This window comes from Ischnura elegans, chromosome 7 (genome assembly GCF_921293095.1).
Source record: "Ischnura elegans chromosome 7, ioIscEleg1.1, whole genome shotgun sequence".
NCBI lineage: Eukaryota > Metazoa > Arthropoda > Insecta > Odonata > Coenagrionidae > Ischnura > Ischnura elegans.
In genome coordinates this window covers 59266494-59287194 of record NC_060252.1, presented here as the reverse complement: position 1 = coordinate 59287194, position 20701 = coordinate 59266494, and the positions used below count along the sequence as shown (strand labels likewise).

General features: G+C 40.8%; 1 protein-coding gene across 4 annotated transcripts in view; it reads left to right on the top strand.

Annotated features, from left to right (window-relative positions):
- The window catches only part of LOC124162751, a 1072747-nt gene extending 1052658 nt beyond the window's left edge, over nucleotides 1-20089 (top strand). For all 4 annotated transcript variants that reach the window (XM_046539387.1, XM_046539386.1, XM_046539388.1 and 1 more), the window contains 2 exons: nucleotides 13162-14785; nucleotides 16025-20089. In XM_046539387.1, the coding sequence (XP_046395343.1) occupies nucleotides 13246-14785; nucleotides 16025-17136 (2652 nt within the window). In that variant the 5' untranslated portion in view covers nucleotides 13162-13245 and the 3' untranslated portion in view covers nucleotides 17137-20089. The remainder of the gene's footprint in view (nucleotides 1-13161; nucleotides 14786-16024) is intronic.
- Nucleotides 20090-20701: the final 612 nt, after the last annotated feature.

Sequence of the window (20701 nt, the reverse complement as noted above, 5' to 3'; positions counted from 1 at the left end):
GCCCCCAGCCCCCCTTACTTTTACGGTAGTTTCATTAATTAGATGCTAAATTATCACTCATTAGTAATTTGAGTTTGCCATTATATTCATAGGAAATTCTCTATCACTTCCATACTAGTTGGAGGTCTCAACCTGAAATTGAATTGCCCCTTAAGTTTTTTTTCGCGCTACTGAGCAATTTTATATTTTTAATTTTAATTATTTGTATTGAATCCAAATACAGTCTAGAAAGCATTTTATATTAGATTTTTTAACAAATGATGAAATAGTAAAGTGTTGCTACAAACATCAACAACAAAAATAAGCATTAAATACACTTAGATATCACGTATTATTTCACTCAAATGACCTATTCATCCGCTCTTTGTATAGTTTGGGGAGGGAGGATAATATGAAGAGGGATTTAGAATGGTAGTGGATATGATGAAATTGAAGTTTTTCACTCAATAGAAGGAGCTGGTGGAAGAAGCTGAGTCACAGATAAACGGTTTGCAAATTAAGGCTTTTTGAGGAATAATTAACTTGCAAATTGTGCATGCTTAAGTTCAGTCACCATGTATATTATAATGATAGTATTCATAGTTATCTTTTATAAATATGGAGGGCTAATCGTAGTTATTAGTTCTCGTGCCTTACGCTTTTCAGTCTGGGTAGAGTGCTCCGTTAACGCCCAGCGCCACCATTCCGTTAACGGCCATCTTCTGCACCTCTATCGCGTTGACAATATCCGCGTCTCATCTACCCCACACTCTTTCCTTCGCGCTGTGTCCACAGTCCATGCCACGGGAAGTGTGTGACCCTATCTCCACCACCCATCCCTCTTTCCGTGCGCTGTTCCCAGATGTCCCCACCATCTCCTCCCCTCCATCTTCCCCCTATAAAACCAACAGAGTCGCACCGACGCCCAATAAACGCCCGAGAGGCGAAGCTCACGTGAGATAAGGACGCGGGAAAGACCTCTCTAAAGGTGCCTTGTTTGTCTCAAAAACGACCATATCTTTATCACGGGCTCAACCGGCGCCTTTCTCGGAAGAGCTGCTTGTCTCTTTGTACGGAAGGATGGATAGATGAGCTTATAGCCAAGCTTATTGGTCTATCGCTACGATTTTTCCGTAAACTGTTTGTTTCCTTATATTAAATTTACATTATTTGTTAGATTCATATATTTTCACCCGTAGTTTGGGAGATAAACCCCCTCAAAAAGAGCTCAAAGAAATTGTTAAGTTTAATCCATTTTACTTAATTGGACTGATATTACTAATGGAATAGTGTAAGGATTAATAATATATCCTTCAGAAAGCCGTAAAACTCACTGTTTTGAACCATTAATTTATTAATCTCGCACCTACCGCTTTTCCTGGTGGGTATTCCATACCCCCACACACCCCGGTATTAGGTGCACCTAAGGCCCCCCCAGCCTTAATTCCTAGCCGTGATCCTTACGATTATTTCGTGATTTTCCTTCTTTGCCTATATCCATCGAGTATTTTGGATCTTTAAAGTGGCATTAAGGGTTCATTTTCCTGCACTTCTCAGATCTTGATTTCGTTAAAGCTGTATCCGTTTTTCTCTAATATGCTGCCTAATTAGTTGAATGGCTAAACTTGCTCAAGTCCTTGACCACTTACTTTTATCTTGTTCACTATGCTTTACAAAATCGCATGACCTTGTCTTCTTGTGATTGATCCTTATCCCATAAGTACCTAAGTCCACTTAAAATGTTTACTTATCCTAGAATGTACATGTCTCTTGTCAAAAATCTGATATAATGAGCTTTATACATAAAAATAATGATAGAACGAAAAATAGAGTGGGTCATTGAATTAATTTGTGAATTACTATCTAAGTAGGTTTAATGTGGGAAAGAAGTTTTGAGCTGAAGTCAATGGATATCATTTGCAATGACTTAAGAAGATTTGTTTCAGTCAAACCTGCCTAGAAAGGCCTAATATCTATGGTGAATGACCAACTAACGTCGCGCGTCGGGTAACTGTTTTAAGTAGTTTGCTGGAAGTATCAGTGTGATCAATTTTTTCGCGCATATCCAAAATATTTGTATGTTTGCTGAGTACAAACGAAATTTTAAAATTTAGATTTTTTTACTTAATGACGGTAATCCGACCGCGAGAACAAATTTGTAATTTTCTGAAATTCAAGATGGAAAAATTTCCCGATTTCTGGTGAAATTCTCACTTCATATGCTATTATCGCCATTGGGTGAAAAATGGAGCCAAAATTATTTGCCAAGAATCCAGCGTTGACACCTGTGAGGTCACGGATGGATTTCGAGATAATGCAGATTTGAATCACGCAGCTACCGCCTTGAAATGCCCAGAGTGCGTTGTTTTGAGGGAATTCTCCGTTGGGAGACCGGAGGTGTAACCGCGTGGCGGAGGATTGCCTAGCGACGTGATTGATGAGTGATATCGTGGATGGGAACAAAGGGTCGAAGCTTTCTCCACTCCATAGATGGCGCGTAAGCATTATCCTCCTCCTCGTTCCACGCTGATGATGATGCGGGCCAAGTTCAAAAGTTTTCCCCACCCATCCTCGCTTGATTTACCGATTGCAATTAAACACCTCCTTCCTCTGTTTAGTTGGTCCCTATTCCATCGAGGGAAAACCTTGGGAAAGGAAAGTTTTTGAGCGCCCTCTTGTGTATTTGGATTTAACGCCTGGTTGTGCATCGTGTAAACCTCATGGCGAATCGAGGGAGTAGGTACATAATGTGGCACCTTTTAGCCTTTCAGAAACGGGCCCTATCTCTTTCGGAAATTTTGCGTGATCGATCACGTTATGTCCCTTTGTTATCGTGATGACGGCCCGCTTTCTTTTATAAGACTGTCGGTAGACAAGTTGTTACTCTTTACTCGCATTATGATACCATGTGTTGGAAGGATAATACCTGATTTGGTCGTGTTATAATTTGTTATTTTTAAAAAACCATGGAATAGGCTGATATTGTCAAGTACCCATGTCAGCGGTAGTATTGTAGTCTGCAGAGTTTTTTTTATTTGAAGACCAATCCCCTTCTTTGCTCATAATCAATCGATTTAAGGTATTAAATTAGTGTCATTTGTTCTTTCTTCCATTTGGAATTCCATTAACCTCCAGAAGGTAGGAATTCTGTGCTGTCTATCGTCTTTAATTGACTGTAAGAAGTCACCATTGCACTCTATAATAATAGCATTTTTGCGCCTCAGCGAATTCATAACGGTGCATGCAGAAAATCAAGCGCTAAACGCTCCCTTTTACTTTTGATAAAATTGAAATATTCTTACTTTTGTTGAGCAGTCTTTCGCTAATTTTCATCCCAAAAGCTGAGTAAATTTCTCGCAAGAATTTTGCGAATGGCATTTTTCCTAGGAAAGTAAATCTGTCGGCAGTTCACTATGAGCATCATACATCAAAATTTTAACACTATAAGGAGCCATTTGTTTATTATGTAAAAAACTTGCTGTACCCATTTCACATGTTAAAGCCAACTCGCCGTACGCTAATAAGTATTCCAATGCTTCAAAAGATCCGCTACCAGGTATCCACAAAATTTTTATTTGGAAAGGTGTAATTAATATTTTTATAGATAATGTCAAAATCTGTCGATTTTAGGTACAGGATTTCAGAAAATTTTAGGACAACGTTTTGGTTGTGCACCTGTAATAGCGATAGGAATTAGTGTTATCTACATTCTTTATAATTAATATATTGTGCAAAGCGTAAGCTTTAAAATAGAGCCAAAAAGTCTGATTTTAGGCAAATGTAGAGGAGATATTAAAGCAATTATACAACTCACATATTCCAGGAACATTTATTTGGCGAGAAAGTGAAAAAATTGTGCATGTCACAATTTATTTTTTGCTACACGCCCGCGGAATATTTTGTATAGGCTGGAACCCATGCAAAAATTATTACGTATTTAATTAAGAGAACAGTAAGATTTAAGTAGGAAGTCCTGCAGTCGGTATTGGAGAAGTCGGGAGTCAAGTGTTGTTGGCTAGGTTAACTCGTGACGCGCTAAGCGCGCGGTTCGGCAAATTGTGCAATCCGGTCGTGGTTGACCGAAAGCAATTAGCCCCCTCAAGGACCTGTTAAGTCTTGTGTGACATTCGTCGGGTCGGGCGCTCGCGACCCCATCCACTCCTAGTGTCTCGCTCCCGCACCGCGGACGCTGTTTCTAATTAATACACTATCCCTATGATGCGATTCGCGTCGCTTTTGCCGCTTCTCCTCTCCAAACGTTGGTCTACCTACTATAAGCGGTGGTGAACCAGCAGCCTAACCGCTGAGTGAGTGTTTAAGGGAGTAGTCGAGTAGTCAAAGTGAGTGAATTCCGCAGTGTTTCGTTAGGTTTACTCTCGAAAATGGACGCGAAACGAAGGATCTCTTCAGCCAAGCCATGCTACTCCAAAGCGAGAGTAAATAAATTATAGAATGCAGCAAATCGTGTACGTACTAACCCATACATACCTCTAGTATTATTGCAAGAGTCTATTCTGTTTCTGCAATGAAATACCATTCATGTTTCGCCTTATGTTCCTGGGTCAGTTTTTGCTTCCTTATGTTCTGCCGTATTTATTTCCCTTGCACATTTTGCGTGTATTTCAAGTCATTCATTCTGAAAATTAGGAAATAATAAATACTTCTGCCGTGTGAACGGACCTAGCTGTCAACGCACCCTAAAATTCAATACTACTATTACTACTTCTGGATATTTTTACGACAGCCGTGTCTTTCATTTTTCATCTTTCATTTTGAAGCCTACAACATAGTCTTAGAATTTCGCATCAGTATATTAATGTCAGTCTGTATTATTGTTCTCTGTGTAAATTTCGTGTTGGAGTGAGATAATATAACGCTGGATGAAGATTTGGATATGCCTGAGAATCGGTCGGTGCAGAACAAAGCACGTATCTAAACTTATCTTAGACTATTGGAATAGAAAGTTGATATTAATGGCCTTGGAAAACTACTTCCCTTCGGTTTTCCATTGTACTTTATACAGTTTTCTTTAAAAAAAGATAAATGTGCCACTTCCGTTCAATATAAATCTGGAGAGAGGAATTTTACCTTTGGACAGTGCAATAGAAATGTTTTAATTAAAGAGCGTGTAACAATAAAAGAGGGAATTATGTCGAATACCCGGGAAAGGACACGGATAAGATTGTACTTTCTCGATTTGGCGGATGGAGGTCTACGATCCCAAGCAGATGGAATAATCGAAATGGGAGGAAATCATTTGCGGCAGGCATTTGAAGGCTGATAAGTTTATTCTCTTGAATGAAAATTTACCTTAATTTGATATTGCTGCTAGAATAATGAATATTCTGGTGTGATTTTCTATAGCTTTATGGCTCAGAAACATGAACGTTGAGGGAAGAGGACGAAATAAAACTAGAAGTGTTCGAGATGTGGCTAAGCAGTAGCGTGAAAAACATGAAATGGTCAAAAAGGAACGAAGACATGGTAGATAAGAACAGAGGGTTTAGATGAAGTGTGCATTGAGCGAGGAGGCGATACTAAAAGTAGTGTTGTTGGGAAGAATGTTAGGTGGGCGATGGAGGGGAAGTACGAGAATAAAATACTTTTTGTGAACCGGTGAGGGAAGTCTACATTGAGATAGAAGACATGCAGAGGTAATTCTTAATATTACTCGGGTAAAAATCTCTTAATCGGTAGATTACTAAAATAATAATCAGAATAATTTTCTCTACTATACATTTTGCATAAAACCGATTTAACGAGCCCTCCGCTTTACACTCCTGCTAAGGCCTCCAAATGTGATAGCATCTCTCTTTAGCTTGATAGGTACTCAGCCTCCTTGATCACATCCCAGTGGCTCTCTCCCTTAAAATCTTCATCTTGCAGGTCGCTAAACAAATCGATCGCTCAGTAAACCCGTGTTAGTAAATTGGGAGTGTAAAATATGCGCAAACGGCCTCTCCAAAGTTCTCTATAGATTTCAATATACTTTAGTTTTTATTTCAGCATTCTTAGAGAATACATCAAATTTTTTTTTCTTCCGTCATTATTTTTACTTTATCAAGTTATGTATCCTTCACTCTAACATCAGTATTGCGAAGCCCTTGCTGCAGAACAACAAATTCAACAAATCAACCGATATATCCATAAAATGATATGAGAAAAACAATTCAAACTGAACGCAGTTATGTTGAATTACTTGGAATGAAATACATAATAATTATGCAATTTGTGACATATTCCTGTTCACTATTTCAGTAAATACCGTAAAATTAAATTCATTGCCATGTAGAGGTTTTTATAATCTCAGCAGCTACCGTTAGTATAAAAGAGAGGCGATGAACTATAATAAATTAAATAAATTACTTGGATTATCGAACATATCATTCTATTTAATTGTCAGTTCGATAGGTAATCCGATAAGACGTATCGAAAGTAAAAAGGTAATAAGGTGCCTCGCGAGAGTTAATTCGGCAATTCTTCATCCATTTTTCCCCCTTTTTATCTTGGAGATTCGAGCAGCGGATGCAATGGCAGAGGTACGAGAAAATGAGAGTTGATCTTGTAAGGAATAAAAGAAGAGAGGAAAAACACGTCCATCTTCTCCTCTCTCTCTCTTTCTCGTGGCATTAATTCGGAGCGAAAGGGTTTTTCATTTTAACTGCTTCCTCCCCCCTCTCTCTCTTATTTTTCCTCTTTTCCGCCCCCGTTCGGAAAACTTCCACATTTCATTCCCTCCTTCCCGTTACCCCTTCAATCCGAACACAAATTTTATCCCCATAAAGTTACTGGATCACGTAGTCGACGCGTGAGGGTAAGGGAAGGGGAGGTGGGGTGCGAGTCTACAAGCCCATGAGAATGAGGAGGGCAGGCCGGCTGGTTAGGTTCGGTTTTCTCGAATATTCTGGAAGGATGCGCGTGTGTAAGGAGGGGAGAAAAATATCATCCGTTCTTTGGGGGGTGGCGAACAACTTTTCCATTGATTGAGATTTATTGCTAATTACATCGGTTTTTTTCCCACCATTGGTATGGGCGGTGCGCGGATCGCATATCATTCGACGATGCCAGCGCCGGAGGCGAGGAGGTGGCGAAGGGTGGAATCAAAAGCTCGCGGGTGGCCTCTCTCCCGACCAACCCCCTCCACGGCTGCGCGTTCTCAACCCTTCCAAGTTAGGGCTGAGGGTTTTTTTCAGGGTGGCTTCGAAGGAACCGCGGGGTTTTCCAGAGGTGGTGAAATGTGAAGGGGGAAGGATATGGAGCGGAGAATAAAGGTGAAGGGGTTGCGAGTGGTTGCAATCAATGATCTTCGGTGAGTCTTGAAGGCGTGGGGAGTAAGAACCCTGCTCTCTAATCGTAAATTCAAGTGATGCTCATCGACGGTCTATTCATATACATCTTCATACTACCCCGCAAGCCGCCTAAAAGGCGTCTGGCAGGAGGTATCAGGACAGCAATCTTATACTCATAAAAAGCATATGCTCAAAAGAAAATACGAGTTGTTGGATTGATGTTGACTATTGATTACGAATCCGTGACGAAACTCAATCATTTTCAACATAATGCGTCCAATTGGCGCCTGGGTACGGCACAATATTTCATTTAAACTGTTGTAAATGTCATTATTTTTGCCAGAATGGTAATTTTAAGCACGATTTACACAGATTTGGACTCCTGGATTACGTAAATGAATAATGCGATTTTCTAAACCAACTTCATTTTCTAAATACACCTTTGAAAATAATTCCATAGGTAGAGTTCCAGCTTCATTTCCCAGTAATTTTTCAGATTGCTAACATCCAGTGGGGTAGCCGGGAATTACCTTCGAGTGAATGGTTCAAAAGCAGGGGGAAATTTTTTTAAAACCAATTAGTGAACCAATTAGAGGGTCTTACACTAATTTGTATAATGGTTGTCAATGAAATCTTATGTGAATGGGTGATTTTTCTATGCTTTGTTTTCTTTTATGAGGGAAAGTAATTGTTTTTTATGTTTGTGGGGGGGGTGTCCGGACACCCGGGGGTGTCCCCCCTCACTACACTACTGCAAACATATAAAACCTTTTACGCATTTTCATTGTCAGTTTCGCTCGAAATTATGGACGTTTCCCCAGCAGCCATCCTTGCAGTGTAAATGTAGGGACCGAAGTATATGAAAACGCACGGTTTGAATCATTCTGCTGCTTATTCCATTCTATGAACCTGAGAATAATTTTATAATTCTTGTACCATACAGTGATCAACAATGACTAAGATAATTCAAAGTTTTAATAGCTTATAGGGAGCAATGAAAGTTATAAACGACTGGGTATCAAAGAATTAAAAAGTGAACTTAAAAATGCATTTTAGATTTTCCATGCGTTGAATTGGTGTATGTGAAACCTTTAGATTCAGGACGGGGTCGCGCCGGGTGAAGCTTTGTAACAGCGTTGGCGTTTTAAAAAAAAGGTTACTTTGAACCGGTGCAATCCTGAAAGAGCTGGAGGACCACGTCCTGATGATGAAATACAAATCGTTATTCGAAACTTCGAGGCTGTGTGTCACCTGGTGCGAATCCCGTTAAGTATTTTTACCAGAAGAAGTATATTAAGTTTTTTGGCAGATACATTTTCTTTTGTTTTTAAACCTAATGGTGAAAAAGGTCATTGGGTATTATGAATCCCCTTGATGCTCTCCCGATATATTCATTGATGTATTTTTATGTTTTCGTGGAAAAGTGGAAAGATCTGGGGGCGCAGTAAGAAAAAGAATATTCGTTTCCAGCCACAGCAATATTTTTTGCAGTTTCATCTCACGTAGGAGATCCATTTGCTAGCGGAAATTGGATGAAGGAGAAATGAATGGCTGTAAATAAATAAAGATACCCTCGTATGGGAGTGGGTGGATTATTAAGCCCTCGAGGTCCACCAAGGCAAAGGATTCATAAAAGATAAAATTTAGAGTGAACATTGATGCACATTGATAGACGTATCTTTTTGTTTACTATATTCCTCTTGGCTGTCTTTCATAATTACCCTCGGCCAATGCGCATGTGAGAACTATCAAGGAGAAAATGCGGAAAAAATTAGTTATAACAAATATAATTGGGGCCATTCAATCTAAATTCAACGATCGATAGGCCATAGTGTTTATTATTTTGAGCGCAATATCTATACGCGTGCATATTCCCCTCAAGCTAAATATCTCAAATTGTTTTGTAATTAATATTGGGCGATGTGTGCATATTTATTGAGTCACCTTCCTGTAAAGAAACTGTGCCTTGATTCTAATAATTCTTTATATTTCTCATGTCTCTTTCCCATGCTATTTTTAATTTTATAGTTTAAGTAATTGTGGTTTATCTTCCTTAAATACCTAATTCGGAAATTCGAAATGAAAATATTTGGCTTACGCACTTTCAGTTATTGGGTGAATATAAGAAAATTTCTCGTAAAACTCTTAAGAAACACTTTACCAATGAGAGAGGTGAACTACGGGGGCTATTTTGGCTTCAGTGTTCCTTAATATTGGCAGAAAGCCCAGTCTTCTCTCATCTGCTGTCTCGAAATATGCCCCACAACACTCAATCTCATCCAATTGGCGTCACCTGCCTCTTTCCCGCGATTCTTATTCAATTTCAATCCTCCCTCAGCCGTTATTCGTAAATATTCACCTCTAGCGTCCTACTGAGTACTCCGCAGTCCCTGTTATTATTATTTGTGTTCGTCCTCTTTCTTTCTGCTCCAATCTCCTCCGCACTCACGCTCCTAAAATCCACAAAACATATTTTCGCCTTCCTTATTCAGAATCCACTTTTCCAAACCGCTAAAGGCAACGCACAAAACTAACCTATTCAAAGTTTATTTGAACCTCTAAGGAACGAGGAAGCGCTAGACTTGGTGGGCGGGGAAACTTGCGAAGGAGAAAAGGAGGAGATAGAGGGTTTAGATACGGCAAATACAAAACGGCGTAAAGTTGGGTAAGCGTGGAAAAGTGAGAAAGAAAATAGGAATTGTAGATGGGACGGAAGATAATACGTCTTTTAGCGATTTTAAAAAGTAAGTCAAACTTTGGATAACATTTAACGTGACACTTATTGTATGCTTCTTAACATTTTTAACTTAGCTCCTCCGCTTCTAAGTTTATATCAGATCATATTAAATTACCTCGAAAGGCGGGACGTTATTCAGTGGTGTAACTAGCTCCTTACAAAATAAGGATAAGTTGCAAACATGAATGCGCCATTTTAGTTTACGTACATTACGTATAATTACTTAGTGTATGCACTGTGAGTTCACAGATAATACTACGTGAAGGTCATACCCCTGCGACGATTTGATTGATTTGATTGAAGACGATTGATTTTAGCAAGTATATCCTGTGTGTCACATTGGTAGTTAATGGAAACTTTACGCTGTTTTACAGACTTAGTTTCGCCGCACCGTATACAAAAAATGTCTTTTGAAAGAAGTATAGTCATTTAAATGTACTTTACTATGTTACTGTGATACGCTTTTTTGATAGTATGAACTTAAATTTTATATAACGGAATTGTTTGCCCTTAAAACCAGTAATTAATTTTTTATTTAAACTCGCACTATTCGAAAACTCTTTACAAAATGCACATAAGAATTTGCTTGACAGAAGTTAAAGAATTCTCCTGTTAATATGGATTAAATAAGCCGAAACCTCCCTCCAATTGAAATGCACGACCATGACCGCGAAATGTGAAAGAAAATAACAGGTGATGATAGACGGAACACACCATGCATTTTAGTGGAAATTTTTATTCATTCTGGTTATCGTTTTCGTGAGCGAAAGAGAAACACGATTCATTCAAACGATTTTATAATTTATAATAAACGATTTTATTTTTTAAAGTCCGAAGCGTCCCTAGGAGGGAGTCACGATCAGCAGATGTTATTGGCGAAGAAGTATGGTCGATCCACGACTTCCAACGAAGGGAGACGAGAGAAAAAAATCGTGCGGGACGCGAAATCGGGATCCCCAGTCGGAGAGAAGAAATTAACGGATCCGCCGTAAACAAGGGCGTAATCTAATTCTCGTCTTTTCCAGCCGTCTGCCCAGACTTAAAATCCTCGCGCCCAGGGCCCCTGTAACTGAGTGCACATCCTCCAACCTCCGCGCCAGTGAAATTCTTTCCTCTTTCGCTCAATTTATTTCTCTCACAATTTATTTTTTTCTCAAAAATTTCTCCCTATCCACGTCCATAGTCCCCAGAGCTCGTCCTTCCTATAAAAATACCGGAGTGGCCGTATTCCCAAAACTGTTCGGCATCAGAAAGTTAAGGAAAAAATCGCATAGGGATTAGTTTGGAGGAAAAAAACCTTCCTACCCTCACACACATACAAACTCACTTTCCAAACTCGCCAATTTGCTTGTAGCCAAAATGGATTTGGCAGGCGATCAGAAACTCTAAAGCCTTCTCCTCCTCCTTTCCCTTTTGCAGACTTCGCAACCTCCAGGTCTCTCACTAACACATGCGAACACATTCGTAACTTCTCCAGTTTCTTTTTCGTACCCCTCCACTACTTGCGCCAATTGCCTCCATATTCTCGCTGCTACCTCCGATCCCTTTTCTCCTGCGAGAGAGACCATGGTAACGGATGGTGGCTATTATCGGTGAGAGTGATAATGAGATAGGTGAATAAATTATTTCTTCTCTTACTGGTAATTAAGGTAGTATTTATTTTTGTGTCGAAATGAAACGATGCGAATATCTTACGGGAAACTTGAGTGATAATCTTTTGTTAATCGTGAGTTACTTCTCATCTAGTTTCATGGACATAATAAATTTGGGGTGTTGTCCTTATTTAGAGCAGTACAAAGTTTATAATATCTATAATTGAAAAGTGAAATTGCAGAATATGGTAATAAGTTGCGATATCAATAGTGGAAAGGATATTAAGATTTGATCCTATCACAAAAGTAAATGTGGTAATAAACGTACGATGTAAAATCAAGCCTTCAAGCGCTCAACGATTTCAGTCAATCTTTTCTCAAAATAACATTAGTACTTCTGGACACTTCTAATTCTATTTTCAGAATTCCTACTTGAATATAATTGTGGGATTTATCGAAATTGCGAATTTCTGTCGCTGTATGTCTCCTTCCCTGGAAATGCTACATCATGGGCCTTCCTATATTGACTGTAAAATCCTTCGAAGGCTAGAATACGTCAGGGATTAATTTTTAAAACCTTGGTTTTTATCAGCATAAATTAAAAGTCGTGGCTTCTCAAGTCATATTCTATATCCTTAGATACTGAATCGAGCATTTTACTCTCACATTCCCGAGCGCTATAACTTTCCTGTTCAAGAATGCCAACGTAATTTTCGACCTAAACTTTCTTTTCTGTTGATATATTTCTTGGAGTGTTTCTGTTAATGCTTGAGGGCCCTATGTATTGATTTTAGACGAGGACTCTAATTAATCGAAAATGTGTGATAATTTAATTAAAGGACTTAAACTCGGTGATATTTCGAATTAATCCCGCAATTAGGTGCATTTCCTTCATAAATAATTCATGCATGTGAAGGATCTTTAATAAAGATGGCGTTAATTGGAAAGTCAAAACGCAAATGTGTCCCACAAATTCATTAGTTTTCGATCGAAGTTTGCGTTCATTATGAGACTGGCCCAACGCATTTTGTAATCCAATTTTCCATGGAAGCCTCGTTAGATTTCGGATTGATGAGTTTCAATTTAGTATTCCATATTCCATCATTTGCTCAATCAAATTATTTGAAATAATGATGGAAGTTTGAGTAACATAAATTTATTTTTGTTATGAAATTTAACATAGGTAACATTTATGCTATATCCTCGAAAGGATTTTATCAGAAAATCTGTTGAAATTACGACATTTTCATTACGGGTTGGAGCAACGTAATCTTGAGATAATTTGAGGAATTTGTGTGGCATACATTGTTATCATGTATGCTATCGTTTAAGTAAAAAACTATCTTTTTAATTGATAGATATTGATAATTTCTTTTTTAGAGATCTTCTAAAGATAAGGTCTTATTATTCACATAACAATTCTGTTATTTTTTTTAAATAAAGGGTGTTCTTTGATTGCAGTAGAAAATTTGCTGCGTCAAAGTGAAACTAGGTAATTTTTAAAATATATTTGACTATCCAAATCCTTCATTACTTATGGTTTTTTTTTTCTTTTTCATTTCAGGTCGATTCCAGACAACCCTGGGTATAAATCGCCCCAGCATTTCTCCCGCGCTAGCAGTGGTAAAATGACGATAACTTTCAAAAAATGACTCCCAGCAACTTAACTTCCCGACGCGGCCCCGCGACTGCGTTAGGCGGTGAACGAATGAAGATGGCCGGACGCCTACTCGTCCTACTATTGTCGTTATCGTTAGTATTGCTGATTCCTGCGACCAGGGCAGCCGATGACGACTGGACTATATGTCCGGCGGCATGCAAGTGCAAATGGGTGTCCGGAAGAAAAGCGGCGGAGTGCGTTCGCTCGCAACTATTGGCCGTTCCAGAAGGCCTCAGCCAGGAAGTTCAATCGCTGGATTTGTCAGAAAATCGCTTCGTCGCGTTGCCGGCGAACGCATTCCGGACGGTCAACTTGGTGAATCTGCACAAGGTGTTCTTGAAGAACTGCCACATCGAAAGGCTAGACCGTGATGCCTTCAGTGGTTTGGAGATTCTAATCGAACTCGATCTCACCGGTAATCGTATCAAGACGATACTTCCTGGTACCTTTAGGGACAACATTCGCCTCAGACTGCTGTTCATCGGAGAAAATCCCATCAAGAAACTAGACGATGGTCTCTTCCAAAACTTGACGTTCTTGCAGACCGTCGACGCCAGCCAGTGTCAGATAACGCACATAGGACACAAGACGTTCATCAACGTCCCCAACCTTCAGCACCTTAAGCTCGAGGGAAACAATCTGTACTTCCTGAAACTCGCCGCCGTCGAGTCTTTGAAGAGACTGAAGAGCCTTGTCCTGCATAACAATAAATGGCTCTGCGACTGTCACCTGAGGCCTTTGAGGGACTGGGCCGTCAACAAGAACCTCTACGCTCTGCCGACCTCTTGCCACGAACCGGAGAGGTTGGCGGGTAAGATGTGGACGGACATAAGCTCGAGGGATTTCGCCTGCAAACCGGACGTCATCGCTCCGTATAAAGAAGTACGGGGCGCCCTTGGATCGAATGTGACCATGAGCTGCAAAGTGATGGGGGACCCTCCTCCGGAGACGCTTTGGGTTTTGAACGGTCGGGTGGTGGGCAACACGACCGTACCGATGGAAGCTGGTTACGGAAACGGTCACGTGATCCGGTGGAGCAACTGGACCCTGGCGAACTTGAGGAGCAGCGACCGGGGAGAGTATACATGCGTCGCCAAGAACCCTGCCGGGATGTCGGAACGCAACGTGACCCTGATTGTTGGCGGAGCCGGATCCATGGGTGACGGCGGAGTTCTCGGCGGTGCAATCGGGCAGGATTATCTACCCATCCTGATTGGGGTGATTCTTGGAATTCTCCTCCTTCTCTTGATCACTCTCATTGTTTACTGTTGTTGCTGCCAGAGGAGATGGAAAAGCCACGCGAGGATACCGAGGAACAAGAAGAGTGACGTCCTGTCGCCGAATGGGGAGATCGTTGGTAACGGCAACACGGAACAAGAGAAGAGTCTACTGACGGTTGTGAATCCGGTGCAGAAACCGCCGAGGAGGTACGAGTCGCAGCCTTCGTGCAACAACATGGAGATCACCGAGCTGAATAGGACGCTGCTTGACACGAATGGGACGCTGCCGTTGGTTCGAGGCCCCGAAGGTCAGTGAAATGACTGATTTTTTTCTCTGTTGACATAAAATGAGTGCGTCAATTAATAGTTATCATCCGTTTTCTTTATTAATAATTAAATCGATGCAAGGGAAATACAACTTACTATAAATTAAACTTCAGTTAATGTGTTAGATGTCTATTTTTTAGAAACAGCATATTTCACAATAGGCATATAGTTTTTGTAATGTCTGTATTGGTTTGAGAAATGCCAACAATTTTCTCAGCTGGTAAAATTTTATCATATTGAGGACATATTCTCTCCATCCTTATTCAAGCCCTTATTGGCTAAAGCCCAAATTGCCTTATTTTCCTCTGAATTTACCTTATGTAAATTATTTCTCATTACCTTAAACCGATTCCTAAAATCATATTATGGTCGTTAAAGTTATAACGTCATGTTTTGATGGCAGGAATTCTTAATGGGGTTGAAAAATAAGCTGTTTTTACGCAACGCAGTACTTGTTATAGTATAATCTCATTACTAACATATATTTCAAATACTTCTAATGGTGGTGTTTTTAAAATTCCACCTTGGCCTTTTTAATTGCTAGTACTCGGATTTATATCTTGTTTAGCACCTTTGAAATATTTTTATTTTGTGTCTTTGGTATTAAAATCATTTCATCAACTTCTCTTTCTGGATTCTTAAAATAAATTTAAAAAATTCTTTTTAGAATATGAGTCATATATTGGATTAAGCAGTGGCTCAGAGATCTACAGGTCCGTGTTTCCTTGAATAAATTCAATGGCAACGAATATGCCCCTACTTTTATGTACTCTGCCCTTTCTCAATCTTTGCCCTTTTCCACAGGGATGAAAAAAATCACGAGAGTTTTCCCATCTTTGATGTTTGTTCATATTTCAATATTTCTGAGGGATAGTTTTTGCAGGGGATGATTTTAAAAGGAGTGATAGTAATCTTAATGGGGTAATGATCTGCAGATTGGCTCAGAAGGGAATTTTTCCAATGGCATTTAATGTAAAGCGGTATTTACTCCCTCCATAGTTTTTGGCGTTAGCTGCGTCGAAGCTGTTTTAAGGATAGCATTTCGTGACGTCTGCTGGCCATATCTGGATCACCATGGCTGGATGTGATCAGCGTAGGCCACAAAACTCAATCCTAAAATCAACTTCGACGCAGATAACCCAAAAAAACATGTATAGGAGTTAATTCCAGTGATGCGAAAGCTTTAAGCGGACATTGATCCCCTTATTTCTCTCCGGCAGGCCCTGTTGCAGCCAGCTACGGCAGTCGCGGCGAGGACAGCGACGACCACATGCCCGACCACTCTATGGACTCACTGGATACGACCGCCACACGTTCCCACGATGCCCTGGACGCAGAATCCGTTCGCTCCGACGGCAGACCATACCCCGACCTCTTAACGTTCCCTCCTCGGGCATCGCAGGACTCCCCGGCCGGCAGCTCCGCCTCCACGGCCCCCGACCACTCGGCCCTGCCCTCGCAGCCACCGGCACAGAGGCCCCCGCCGTCCACACTCCCACCCCTGGCCTTACACTCCCCCATGAGCCCAACTCATCCTCACCACCCTGCCTTCGGCACCTTGCCCTACTCCCGGTCACAGTCGCCTTTCTCGCCACCCGGCTCCGGGTCGGCTCCTTCGCGACACCACCCGCAAGGGTATGTGACCATCCCTAGACGACCGAGGGTGCCGTCATGGGCCGCGCCGTCGGCGGTTCGCTCCGGCGAACCGCTGATCAAGGTGGAGCCCATCTACGACAACCTCGGTCCCCGGACCACGGCGGACGGCAGTTCGGTTCTGTCGCTGAACAAGAGCCCAGTGGAGGCGACGCCGCCCCCACTGAGGCCCTCGCCTTCCGCCTCCGCACCGCCGGCCACCCCCGTGGTCCATTTCAACCAATCCCTACCCGCCTATTACACGACCATCGAGGAATTGGAGCCGGTCCCGTCACCCGCGCCCACTCGGGCTTCCTTAAGATCGAGTCCCACTGTGCCAAGGGGACCGGAGCCGGGAACCTCGCAGACTACCCCGCCCGCGAAGAAGCTAGCCTCCTCCTCGCCTCACGGCAACTCAAGGTCCTCGCCGGAAGGTGCGAGCCTCAAGAGGCTCCCTAACCGGGTGGAGGATTCGCCGGCGAGGTTGGTCGAGGATACGGGGACCCCTACGGTGAACGGGGGCGTGAAAAAGGGCCCTAAGGTACCTCCGAAACCTCCGCCGAAGCCGAAGAAGAAGCCCTCTGTGGGCGCTGGGGTATCCCCAGGTGTGCTAGCCGTCGGTTCTAACTCCGGCTCGGACTCTGCATTCGGCTCTGAGCCTCTGTATGAGGACGAGGGGGAGGACGGGACGGAAGTATGAGAGGGCGCCAACACACAGGCGAGAGTTCTGGGCACCACGCCGAGGGCATTCTACGCCCTCGCCAAACACGCAGTGGGCCCGGAGAGCTCGGACCGCCGCCGCGTGGTGAGCAGTTGTAGACTCGCATCGTCGGCGGTGGTCCGCGGGCCCGCGCAAGCGGCCAACCTGTCTGACGTGTTATCCCGCCTGTGTGTCTTGAGGAGCACCCTCATCCAGTTGTAAATAAGTGGACCCGAATGTGAACCAAGTGGAAAGTGAGGAAACGTTGTTTTTTTAAATCAAAGAAAGAGACTTCAAAACGTGCATCCTTTTTTTTTATTAATATAATGGGGACTTAATTTTACGACGACTATGTGTTTTTGTTCGTTCAGTGCCTTGAAGAAAATGTTTGGGTGTTATATTAAAGAGGGAGGAGAAAGTGGGATGCTTGCCTAGGAGAGATATTTGAAAGAATAACTACCTCTGTGAGGTGTTTTTAGAATTTTTTTAAATCTTAAAACAATATGAGAGTACTGACAGGAGCGCGACTTTTTAATCCTCATTCGGCACCAGATATACTTTGACGCAAGGAGATCCTGCTGGAAGGGGAAATATAGCATGTTTGAGTATATTTAATAAATATATATTGAAATATATATATTCTAAGTTGGCTGCTGAATAATGTAAGTCATTACGTGGTTGGCGAGGACCAAAATTGTAACTGACAGAAATTCCAGATAGTTATTCCACCATATTTACATCCGTGCGTCACCATGAAGGAGTGTGATACACCCAGTGCCGTTTTTATGTTCACCTGCTGTAATATTACCAACAGACCTTTTTAACTCAGCTGTGGATCGATGTTAATTTTTTCTTCGGGGCTTCCAATACCTACATTAGTTTTGTTTTGAATGGTGCTTATTGAGTAATACGAATCTCTATTGTCTCCTGTTACACCTCCTTGAGTTCTCGTCTTGAATAACTATTGCGAGGATTGTCCGCCATCATACGTTTTACATGTGATTTCTTTCAAGCCTTCAAGAGGACCACGAATTGAAAGACATAAAACGGTTTTTTTTTCGGGAGGAAGAAGTGTGCGAACGTCTGCCTTGTGATGTAGATTTGCCATTGTATGTGTGGCCATGGGATTTCATCGTCTTCGAAATATTTAGGAAGGGACCCCGTTAAGGAGGTAGGATCCTTTTCGTAGGCAGCCCATCGTATCCGGATATTCGGTGACGTGAACAATATTTATACCGGATGAAAATTTGGTGTGCCAGAAATAGATGAAAGAGGACATGAGTCTATCTCTTTTGGTCGTTAATCGGCGTTACGAGTTTTGTGATTAATCTCGTGGCCCCTGCCCCCCCCCCCAATTCCAGAGAAGATAACGGAAGGAAAGCTTTTTTCATCAATCATCGGATATATATTCTTGTCTGCCGTATGTTAATATAGCTACAGCATTTAAAAGTTGAAACGCTGTGTTCCCTCGGATGGTGCAAGGTATTCGTTGCATCCGACATAAAAAGTTTTTCCCAGATGTGTCAATTTCTTTGGTTTCTTTTTGTACGAGCAGTCACCTTATATTGCGCTTAAAAAGTGTCTAAGTACGTGTGTTTTTTCATGTGGTCAGGTGGTGCAAAGGCGAAGAATGAGTGTTCCCCGTGAGTCGTGTCTCAGAACACGATTTTTATGTGAACGGCACGAGTCACGGAATGTATATGTGCGTGTGAGCTTGCTAGTGATCCCTTTGGGAGGGTGAATGAATGACAAGTGCGTGGAAATCATTTGAGTGGATTATCCTTTATAACGGAGGAGAACCGATGATTCACGGGTTCCTCTGATTTTTGGGAACGCGTTAAGGGGTAATTAAAAGATGTCAACGCTATTTTTACATTGTTCTTTCCAAATGTTCCTTTTTTTCTTTGTGTACAATACCTACTGGAAATACAAAAGTTAGCATATTAAGGTAATATTGAAAAATCCTACTGTCCACTGTATTTTAACTGTTGATAAGAAAAACGCTCTTAAGGTATCAAAATATTCACGACCAGATTACTGAAAAATCGCTTAAACATTACATTTTTTGTTTTTCCGAATTTGTTGTATTATTCTCCGATTTCTTTGTCGTATGTGGTTAATGCATGCATCTAAATTGCACTACGAGTACAATGCAGGTACTTTAAATAAAAACAGGATACTCTTGCTTATTGTTTCAATCCTTTTACTTGTGCTTTACGAACACATCGGAAATTCTGAATAATGAAAATGTCCCTCATATACCTAGACTTTACTCGCTATCACATGTAAAGACAATGTTTTTAATTGCCAGAAAATTGAAGCTGTTGTACTTTTCTTACGTTTATAATGATTCATGCGGTAATTGTAAGAGTTCAAATCATCACCGACTGAGAGATAATGACATAATTCCAGAAATATTCTATTAAATCTGTGTTATTACCGTTGAAAAATCTGTTTCAGTTGCAAGTCGATTCTTATTGTCCTGTTGTCTCTTGAAGTGATATCTGAGTTTTAAAGTTAACCTGAACCTTCTTCTTGTTATCGAAGAAAAATTTGGACTGATGACTGTGGCTGTTATTTTTGTAGTTCATGGAAATTAAGTAGCCGAATGGAAACCATTGATTGGCAGTTGTGATAAAATATGACCGAAAGGTGCATGGTAACTGTGAACAATCATTATACTTGTTGCCAAGGTGTTAGCCCAAGTTTTTTATTCCGTTTCCCTATGTGTTCGTAAGTGGTGACAAATTCCGTCAAGGAAAGTTTATAATTTTCTTCAGTTACTCGTTCAAACTCTCTTCCACTGTACAGCGGAACGCAACAATTTCAGTGTGTATATATTTATGTTAAGAATTTCTGGGGCAATGCCCTATTATTAAAAAAAGACAAATTTAATTAAAACCCGTAATTTTGTAGTGAATTTAATCCTTCAAATAAATTTGCATTAAAAATATGGTTTATTTCTTTTAGATGTCTTCGCTAACCTAATCTTAATTATATTTAATGTTATTCCTTTGAATGCGCATGCTTTCCCTGCAGAAACATTTATGCTGAAAACTTCATTATGTCTTGTCAAGAATCTAATGAAGACGGTTCAAGGTCTGGATTTAATCTTGTTATCAGGGTTTTCGTCTTGTTATTGAAGAAAAATTAGGACTTATGACTGTGGCTATTATTTTTATAGTTCATGGAAATTTAGCAGCTGTGTTAGTATTGCATTTAAATTGTTTGGTAGAATAATTATTTTACAAATTGGTGATTTAATATGGGATTATGATAATTATTTTAGATAAAAATAATGTAAAAAATATTATCTTGCCTATTATACATCGGACGCGATAAAAAATACCACCAAATCTATCGGGAAAGCATTTATCATCATTTTTCTAACCCTAACTTAGAGCAATCGATGTTGATATCAAATATCGTAATATTCTAGCTATTGTTTAGCACGGGCCGAGGTAGTGCGGCAGGGCTAAAAATTTCTTCATTCATCGTTTTTTCGTATAATTCAACTATCAATAATTTACGTATTCAAAGGATCCAGATTGTATCAACTGTCTCA